General features: G+C 41.2%; 1 protein-coding gene across 1 annotated transcript; it reads left to right on the top strand.

Moving 5' to 3' along the window:
- Nucleotides 1–665: 665 nt before the first annotated feature.
- LOC6565325 lies at nt 666–9,392 on the top strand. Its single transcript, XM_043216288.1, is given in 13 exon segments — nt 666–684; nt 2,074–2,490; nt 2,493–2,533; nt 2,637–2,750; nt 3,354–3,905; nt 3,967–4,092; nt 4,557–5,280; nt 5,365–5,711; nt 5,785–6,097; nt 7,175–7,314; nt 7,642–8,493; nt 8,939–9,079; nt 9,157–9,392. Coding segments are annotated over 12 exon segments (3,669 nt in total). The 5' UTR covers nt 666–684; nt 2,074–2,243; the 3' UTR covers nt 9,229–9,392.
- The last annotated feature ends 1,364 nt before the right edge of the window (nt 9,393–10,756 follow it).

Here is a 10,756-nt window from a genome sequence, read left to right as displayed (position 1 = left end):
TCTGTATCCCTTGGATACAAAGTCAAAACATCATTGGCTTAGACAGCCCCAAACAGCGGCTCAAAACGCACACAAAAAAAAAACAATTATATTTGACACTTAAAGGACCAAAAAGCTTTTGATTTTTATAATCTATATATGTATATATACACATGTATATCTGTATAAACAAAAAAAAAAAAATAACAATAACAAACACAACATTTGATAGTAGCGCAAGTTAACTCACTTTTTTTTTGTTTATTGCATTTTTGGTGGGCCAACAAACAACAAATTTACAAATCTTGGTTTCGCGCGCGTCAAAATTTGTAAATACTGCTCACTTGCACGCAAACAAATAAATAACAAAAACAGAAAACAGTAGTAGTATTAACCATGAACACTTTGAGCGCGCGCAACGGTCGCGATCCGCTGTACGTCCGTTTCGCTTGGTACTGTTTTTTCTTCTGTAACTGACGATGGGTGCGTTATCGGTATCGTTAGTTCGTTATTGGTATCGGTATTGGTACGTGTAGCAAGCGCAACGCTGCATATCGATGTATCGCTCGCTGGGCATATCGATATGTCATTACACACATCGTGCATCGGTGTTGTTGTCCATCTCTGACGGCTTCTACTTTTTTTTTGTATCGAGCAATAAATGCATTTACTAGCAGAAAGAAAGTGAATCAAATGTGTTAAATGGTAATTTGCATTAAACAATTACAAAATTGAGTAATACTTTTTGTGCGTGCGGCATGTGTTTGTGTTCGATAAACTGTGGTCGTTCTATGCACTAATCATAATAAATCAAAATTTATTGGCACTCGTTGAGCCAACCAACCAACCCCCTCCGCCCTCCCTCTAACCACCACCCACTCTTAAAAAAACACACAAAATACGCATTGTTATGTTCCCGTTGTTTGTTGTTGTTGTTGCTGCTGCTGCTATTAGTGGCGGGCAGGTTAAGTGCTTTGGTGGGTGGGTGGTTGTGGGCGGTTGGGCCGACAAAAAAAAAGAAAAACCCCTCAATTCTATTGATTTTTAACAATACTCTATGCCAATATCACGCACACCACACACACACACATCCAAGTACACACACACATACACACTCACATATGCGTGCTTACAAAGTGTTTTTTTTATTTTATTTTTTGAGGTGTCATCTAATTCGCAATCTCTGCAGACGATGACAAATGCCCGCGTTGCAGCAAGGTAAGGGTGAGGTTGCCTCGCAGTGAAACACACAAAAACAATGCAGCCGGCTGCTGCTGCAGAGTCATTTACCTACTTGTGGTGGTGGGGGGGGGGGGGGTGGCGGTGCTGAATTGTGCAGTGAATACCCGCTATGGCGTACAGTCATATTAACAAAGAAATAATACGAATAAATAAAGAAAAAACGAATCAAATTTAATATAGGAATGACAATTAATGTGACAATAAATATAGCGCCCTGTTTATTTTTAAATTTTAATTAATTTTGAAATTCGAATTATTTCAACTTAGCAAAAAACATATAAATTTACTTCGCTTTAACTGATAAATCAGCATAAGAATCCAAATTGCTTATTGTATTGTTTTAGCTATTAGCGAGAGCGCACTGTAGTTGTGTTGTATCATATATCGTATATATATATATTTATATATATATAGATATGTAATATATATATATGTATATACATATATATATGTGCACCACGTAGACTGACGCCTTTGTTGCCAAGCGTTGTCTCCGCATCTCGTCCTGGCGGCTGCACTAACATTTTTTTTGGAGGCCAAGTTTACGTGCGCAAATTTACACAAATACACACCTACACACACACACAGACACACTCGCACACACAAATAAATGCGTTAGCACGTGTGGAATTTTATTGGGTTAATTGGCACCTTTTGCATTGATTTTTATGCAAAACTCCCAGCAAAGCACAACAGAGAAAACAAAATAGAATTTATAAAACAATGGCAACAACGAAAAGAACAAGATGCATGTAAAGTGATTCATTCGACTATTCATTGTATTAGATCATCAGAGATTCAATTTGTCATTGCTGGTAGAAGTAATCGCAGCGTTTTTGTTATGTTTTTCAGGCATCTGACTCAAAGCGTAGCATGTCAGCAGCGGCAGTTGAGTTAACCACTGGCTGCTGAAAGGTAGCCCAAGCCGCTCCACAACAGAGCATCCAGCACCCAACGCATCCAAGCAACGCCCAGTCAACATCCCGAGCGTGTCCCCTGAGCGTGTATATAACGCGCTCAGTATGAACTCCTGCAGTGACAGCAGCAACGATTCGATGGAACCAAACGTGAATCATTTAACTGGCTGCGGTGGCAGCGGCAGCGTAGGCGGCGTCGGAGGACACGCGGACCTGCACATGAACTTTGGCAAGCAGGCAGTTTCACAGGAGCGATACGTATGGGAGATGCGCACACGCAGCCCAAACGTGACACCGGCCAGCACTGTGCTCAACTCACCGGATCTGAATGCTGATCTGCAATATACGCCGATGCATCATCATCACCATCATCATCATCAGGCATTCGAGCAGATGTCGCCGCCCCATCAGCTGCCTGGCTACCTTAGTACCCAACATCAGCAGCAGCAGCAGCACCACCACCACCACCAGCAGCAGCACCACCAGCAGCATCACCAGCAGCATCACCACCAGCAGCAACAGCAGCAGCAGTCGGCTTATTATTACCAACGGCCTCATCCACATCAGATACGCGTCGGTCGCAGCCCGGGCAGCAGTCAGTTTGAGCCAGAGGTGAGCTGGTCACACAAACAAACAAACAAACAATAAAAACGGATGGGGAACATCGGTTAACGGTAGCCAAGTTAAGAAACAAACAATTAACTCAATACTTAGCAGATATCCATTAACATGCATATATATATATATATATATATATATATAGAAACCACAAACTAGATTCGACTCTTAACTTGTGTCACAGCATTTTGTTGCAAACTTTTTAACGCAATTAAACTATTAAACTATTTCGCACAGTGGAATGAGTTCAATTACGATACTTGAAATCAACTTGTGAAAACAACACATTGTTGTAAATTGAATTTATGGAATAGGCGAAATTCGAAATTCGATTTTTGAATACAAATTGTATAACATTTTCTAATCTCTGCTGCCTGTCGGTTCAAACTTGGTCTACAGATGCGATTTAATTAATTCTCTAGCCTCAAATATTTCAAAGAGTTTATTCAAAATATAATTTTTGTTTCCAAAATACATTCAATAATGAGTTGAAATAAGTTAACCCGATGAAAGGAAACTAATTTCGTATCGCATTTATTAGAAACTCAACTATTTTTATGTTTAATTAATTTTGCTTTGCTTTTGGATTACCCATAGGGCCTGGCGAGTCCCGGCTCGCCAACGGATGTGGGCAAGGCTGATGGCCAGTGTCTGCGAGATGGCGAGATTGTTGTCTTCGATGACATCGACACGAATTGGATGAACAAGCCCGCGGTGCTGCCTGCCCCAGATAGAGGCAGCAATGAAGATGTCCTCAAGGTTACAAAGATGATTGGGCAGCTGCCCATTGCCGATTATGAGGGTTCGCCGCGTCGGTTTGGCAATCAGTCGGGCAAAAGTGTTGGCTACCCAAAACGACCGCCCGGCTTTCCGCAACGCGTCTCACCTGCCAAGCAGCGTGCGGATAATGATGTGATGGGCAGCCTGGCTGGCAAGGCATCCGTTGGCAATTTGATTGATCTGATTGATCATGATCATGGTACGAACGCAACGGCATCCTCAAAGACGCCCACTTTTGACTATCTGTACGAGTTCTCTGAGACGCGCAAAGTGCTCGAGGAGTTCTTCAAAGGCAATCCGGATGACGATGATGACGAGAAGCGCTTTGCCGACTACACAACGGAAAGTGGCGAGGATGTGGCCAGCTCGGTAAGTTGCCAACTAAATCACCTCACCAAATAAATGCTAAATTTTGTGCACAATATTGTAGGACAACACGACGCAGCCGCGCGTTTGCGATGTGGATAAACATGTCGAGCAATCTTACATTGGCCAGCGTCTAGCTAGAATACCCAAAGACGAACTCTACATGGTGCACCGTTCGCCAAGGATGCAGGTGAGTCTCAGCCATATTCTGCCTTCTACATTCCCATAACCCCCGCTGTGGCAGTCCGCTCTTGATTTAGACTTCTGGACGCGTCCATTGCAAAAATGTATTATGGAAAGTTGACAATTATTATTAGAATATATTGACTGGCATTCGATCATTATATAAATCTGCTGGATTTTTCAAATGCATCGTGATATATAGTTGTCAGCAGATTGACTTTGATCTGCTGGGTCTATAAACTTCGTATAAATCTTAGCTTATTTAGTAAGCTAGCTCAGTCATCAAAATTATTTATTGGCACAAAAGTGCATAAATTTGACATGTGCTCTTGGTGCATTGTGCAAACTATGAAGCCCTTTGGGGTAGGATTGATACCGGATTACTGCCAGCTGAGCTGAGCTGCTTTAATTGACACAATTTTAACCCACAAGGCTTAGTGAAACTGACACTGGCAATCGATTTATTTTCAGACAAGTGAGCATAATGCCTACCAGGAACACAACGACATCGAGTTGTATATTGATTCGAACAGTCGCAGTAGCGGCGATCTGGCCGACACTGAACTGGAGGCAAATCTGCGTCGGCATTCACGGAACTTTACACTATCGCCAGAGACGACGGATTACGATTCGAATTGCGGCGATTTGGACAGTCTCTCAAATGATATCAATTGTACGACAACCGATTATGGTAAGCTCTACACCAGTATGCCCGTGCTGGAGGATGGCCTCAGCAGTGGACATGCCTCGGATACCGAAAACAATGTCTCCGTCGTTTGCGACAAGCAACTGCAGCCACAGCAGTCGCAGCAGCAGCAACAACAGCAGCAGCCACAGCAACAACAGCAACCTCAACAGCAACAACAGCAGATCATTGACGAACACGAGCACAATGGTAACAGCGATAGCGAACGACTGCAAAATGAATACAACAGCGTTACAGCAGCAGCAACAGCAGCAACAACAGCAGCAACAACAGCAGTGACAACAGCAACAGCAGCAGCGGCAACAGATGACTCACATCCGATCGAGTTTGTGTTGCCGCCGCAGTTACCCGAAACGCCATCGATCACGCCATCGCCCGAGCAGTGTGCGGAAGATTTGGAGCCGCAGTTGGCGGTGTCTGCTGATAGTGACAGTCCCGCAGAAACAGAAACGCACTACGGTCCAGTCTATGCCGCTGCACCGGCGGCCAGCAACAAGCCATCATCATCTTCATTGTTAACATCAGCAACAGCAGTAACAATAGCAGCAACAACCGCAGCAGCAGCAACAACAGCAGCAACAACAATAGCAGCAACAACAGCAGCAGCAACAACAGCAACAGCAGCAACAACAACAGCTGCAGCTGCAGCGCCAGTTGAGATACAAGAGGCCATGAAAGAGATACGCTCCGCTTTGCAGCGCGCTAAAACACAACCCGATAAGCTCAAGTACTGTGATGAAGTGCTGCCCCCGGATCCGGATTCGCCAGTTTGGGTGCCGCGCAAGAGTGCAACAATAACAGCAACAGCAACAACAACTACGGCAACGGCAACGCCGGCGATTCGCCTCGAAGATGAGGAAGCGGATACCGATCTGGAAACGGATCGGCTGCTGGGTCAGCAGGACTTCTTTGCGGAAAAGGTAAGTGTATCTGATTTGTACAGATATAGAAACGTATTCATTTGCCAACATCTGGTTGTGTTTGCTTGTGTAGACGACATCATTGACCGGCACCGCTGACAGCAATGCGAATGGCTTGATCAATAACAACGGCAGCAGCAGCATAAATATCAGCGACACCAATAGCAATCCCAAGCCGCAGACCTATTCGACGGCAACCATACGGCAGGGTATTGGCACTTCGCTGACGGCCAATTCGCCGGACATTTGCCAGATTGTGGGCACCGCGGATGTGTCACTCAGTTCACCGGAGAAGCTGCAATATTCAAAGAGCCCCACGGGCTCCATCAAATCGCTCAAGGTCTCGGCCAACACCGATAAGAAAGCCCATTCACGCAACAAGGAGGGTAAGTGGCATATGTATATCTTTCTGTTCTTTGTTATTGTCAATGTTATTGTTATATTGTGTGTGTGTGTGTGTGTGTGCGTACAGAAACGCCCCCCTAACAAAATGATGAATCAATCTATTGTGTGCTGTATTTCTGTATTTCTCAATCAATCAATTTTTGACTTTCACGTTTTTCTTTTTGTCAAACGCTGCATATTGAAATTATCATTTTCTGTAATTGATGGTGTGGTGCCTGCCATGTAAGTGAATGCGCTCTATATCTTTCTCCCTCTCCCCATTCTCTCTTGTCTCTGTCTCTGTCTATCTCGTTTTTCCCTGCCCAACAGCCGAAACATCATTTGCTTCATTTATAGTAAACTCATACACTATGTTTCCGTTTGCATGCATGTTTTAGCAGACATAGGCATACATTCGATTATTCGATTATTCGGTTAGCAGGCAACAACATAAAAAACATAATTGTATTATAATATCAGACAACACAGAATTTCAAAGTAACTGCCGGGCTCATCTGCCTAACAAATTTGTTAGTGTTCATTTGTGGTAAAGTAAGAAAATCGAAAAGACATTATCTTTATGAGAACGTATACATATATAAGATTATACAACCGAAGATTACAAATACCCTTGTAGACCGGGCTTAATCAGCTGACATCTAAATTTTTGTGCGAAGCTCGAAAGCAAAAATACGGATTTACACACAAGTTTTAAGAGGATAGCTTAAGCACTGACACTTATAGAATATATATATATATATTTTTTTCATGGGGCTGGAGACGTCTTCTTCGATGCGTTACCAAATGCACAAGAGAAGTATCATACGCTCAACAAGGGTATAAAATAATAATCTGATAGTTTCAGTTCGCTTTTGTTAACAAACATCCAAAAATGACTTAAAACTAGTTCGATTAGTGTAGAAACTATCCCTGTATATATTAACACATATATATATATATATTTATATATCTATATATATATATATAAATAAATATATATACATATATATATATATATATATATATATATTTACTTAGTTATTTGCCAAACTAAATGATTTATATCTGGTCATTATCAGGTTTATTGGAACCCAAAGTGCTCATCGAAGGCGTTCTGTTTCGTGCCCGATATCTGGGCTCCACGCAGCTAGTGTGCGAGGGTCAGCCGACGAAATCAACCCGTATGATGCAGGCCGAGGAGGCCGTTTCCCGCATAAAGGTGTGTAGATCGAGCTCATCAGTTCAGTTCAATTGTTTCAGTTGCGCTCCTTTAGCAAAAATTATGCTCGTTTAACTGTGGCTCTGTCTCTCTCTCTCTCTCTCTCACACACACACACTATCTCTCTATTCGTTTCTCGCTTTCTCGTCCATTCCCCAATAAAACAAATAAAAAAATAAACAAAAATATTAACAACAACCCATGCTGCTCACTCCTTGATATGTTTAGGCTTTGGTAAGCAACAAACAGAAACCTAACACTTCGAATTGAGTGTTGTCCCAGTTCTGTGAACAGTTTGTAAATGTTGTTTGTTTGTTTTGTTGACAGGCGCCCGAAGGCGAAAGTCAGCCCAGCACCGAGGTGGATCTGTTCATATCAACCGAGAAGATAATGGTGCTCAATACGGACCTCAAGGAGATTATGATGGATCATGCACTGCGCACCATCTCCTACATAGCGGACATTGGTGATCTCGTTGTGTTGATGGCCCGTCGACGCTTTATACCCAATGGTAGTGGCGTTGTCGTCGATTCCCTCTCATGTCCCGGCCCGGCTGACACAATCGATGGAGAGCCATTGAAGGAAATCAGCAAGGAGAGCGGCTCCTCTAACAAGCACAATCGTACCCCGAAAATGATTTGCCATGTGTTTGAGAGCGATGAGGCGCAATTCATAGCGCAATCGATTGGTCAGGCTTTTCAGGTGGCGTACATGGAGTTCCTTAAGGCCAACGGCATTGAGAATGAGAATCTGGCCAAGGAGATGGACTACCAGGAGGTACTCAACAGTCAGGAAATATTTGGCGACGAGCTCGAGATCTTCGCCAAAAAGGAACTCCAAAAGGAGGTTGTTGTGCCCAAGGCTAAGGGCGAAATTCTCGGCGTTGTCATCGTTGAGAGCGGCTGGGGCTCCATGCTGCCAACAGTGGTTATTGCCAATTTAATGTCCGGTGGAGCCGCTGCTCGCTGCGGACAATTAAACATTGGCGATCAGTTGATAGCCATCAATGGCATGAGCCTCGTCGGATTGCCGCTTTCCACCTGCCAGAGCTACATACGCAATGCCAAAAACCAAACTGCCGTCAAGTTCACCGTTGTGCCCTGTCCGCCTGTCGTCGAAGTCAAGATTTTGCGGCCCAAAGCTCTCTTTCAACTGGGCTTTAGCGTACAAAATGGAGTGGTAAGTGGCGCGATATCATTCATGACGAGTCCAATATACATAATTATGGATATATACATTTTGCGAAATCAACAAAAATGAGGAAAATTCATCTTTTTGCTTGTGCTTTCTACATTCAATTTTGAATTTGTTGGTCTAAGAAAATAATAAGTATATATTCTTTTTTTTTCGGAACAATCTGGAAAAACGTTCCTCAACCCAATCCGAAAAGAGCCACTTTAAATTCGAAATTGTATCATTAAGTAAAGCTTAAAGTATTGTTACTTAATTATTTAATTCGTATAATTTTTTATTTCGTATTTTGTATGTTTTTATTCCATATTATTGATATAATACGAGCTTGTTAGTTAGCCAAATTTTTCTGTATATATATCTGCTGTAGATGTGAATATGTATGTATGTAGTTGTTATTTAATTGTTTTCTATCTGTTTGCTTCATCTGCAGATCTGCAGCCTTCTGCGTGGCGGCATTGCTGAACGCGGCGGTGTCCGCGTTGGCCATCGGATCATCGAGATTAATAATCAAAGTGTTGTGGCTGTGCCACACGATACCATCGTCAAGCTGTTGTCTTCATCTGTGGGCGAGGTAAGTGATATACTGATATATCGTTGACATAGATAGATATATGATTAACATGCAACACTTTTGCGACCATTCTGCAGATTTTGATGAAAACGATGCCCACGTCCATGTTTCGTTTGCTCACCGGCCAGGAGACGCCAATTTATATTTAAATAATAATGTCTTATATATGCATATATTATCATGCACCTCACAGCACACACTAAGGACTAAGGACACGCATGTCTGTTGTTGATCCAGCCGAATTCTATACATTTACTTTAATTAAGCCAAGCAATACAAAGTGCGGTCAAACTATCTGAAATTAAAACCAAAAAAAAAAAAAAAACAAAAAAAAAAGGAAAAAAAAAAAAGAAAACACAAAGGAAAAGAAAAAGTACTCAAAACTACTCATCTAATTAAACTAAGCACTCGCAGAATAATAGAATGTACTCACTTCAGCTATGGCATACAGATTTGCTTTATTTGCTTTTCGTTGTACTTTCTGTTTTCTCAATGTACATGAAAAAGACTGAATTTTGTGTTATGTGTACATGTGTGAGTGCGTATCTGTGTGTGTGTGCTTATGTGTGTGTGTGTGTGTGTGCTGGTGGGTGTCCAATTGTGAGTGAGGGTTGAGCGTACAAATTGTTCAGACAAATGTCAAAAACTAGGATTTTGAGTGTATTTAACGTAAGCATAACAAGCCATAGAATGTGTGTGCCTGTGTGTGTGTCCGCGTGTGTGTGTGTTTGTGTGTGTGTGTGTCTGCGTGTGTGTGTCTGCGTGTGTGTGTGTGTGTGTCTGTATGTGTGAGTGTGAGTGTGTCCGAGTAAGTGTGTGTGCGAGGCAGAGAGAGAGAGGTCAAAATGGGAGATACGGGCAATACTCTATAAGAATTGAATTGAATTTAATTTGGTTGCCAACGCGCTAGACAGACAGCAATAACTTATTAAATGATCATTTTGTGTAAATTAATTTTATTAACTACATTTATAATTTGCAGTTATGCCAAAAAAAATAAACAAAAAACAAAACAAAACAAAAACAAACAAACAAATATTCGTTGTACGAGTAAAGATGAGATGACATTTCGTTGAATTTTTTTTCTATGTATAGATATATTATGATTATTATTATTATTGTGAACACATTATTGTAATGTACTAAATGATTGTCAAAATACTTAGCATAGTTATAACAATGCCTGATATAAGCAAACAGTAAACAGTAAACAGTAAAAACATTAAATGCATTTAAGTAACGTCGTAAAAACAATGTGTATACTTATAGTAAATGTGCAAATTGAAATTTTGCACTGTTTTCGATTAATGCCATTTAACAAAGAGAAAAAGCAAAAGCAAAAGCAACCGCAACCGCAACAATAACAAAATCCAGAGAAAACAAAAGCAAAATAGAACAGCTACAAAGTAATATGAAGAACAATAAATTGTGCATTGAATTAATTCTGTTAAGCAAAGGAAAAAACATAAATACATATATTAAAGAGAGCTTATTTTTGCTATAATTGACAACCAAAATGAGAACGAAAAGTAAAACGCAAATAATAAATGCATAAGTATAATATAAAAATAATAACAAAAATTAACATGTATGTACATATAAATATGTATGTATGTAATTATTGACTTAATAGAAATCTGAAAGCAAATGAGATTATTTCCAATATTGCAAGTGCTA

This window comes from Drosophila grimshawi, unplaced genomic scaffold (genome assembly GCF_018153295.1).
Source record: "Drosophila grimshawi isolate 15287-2541.00 unplaced genomic scaffold, ASM1815329v1 contig_848, whole genome shotgun sequence".
Classification (NCBI taxonomy): Eukaryota; Metazoa; Arthropoda; class Insecta; order Diptera; family Drosophilidae; genus Drosophila; species Drosophila grimshawi.
This window is presented reverse-complemented; position numbering and strand designations above follow the sequence as displayed.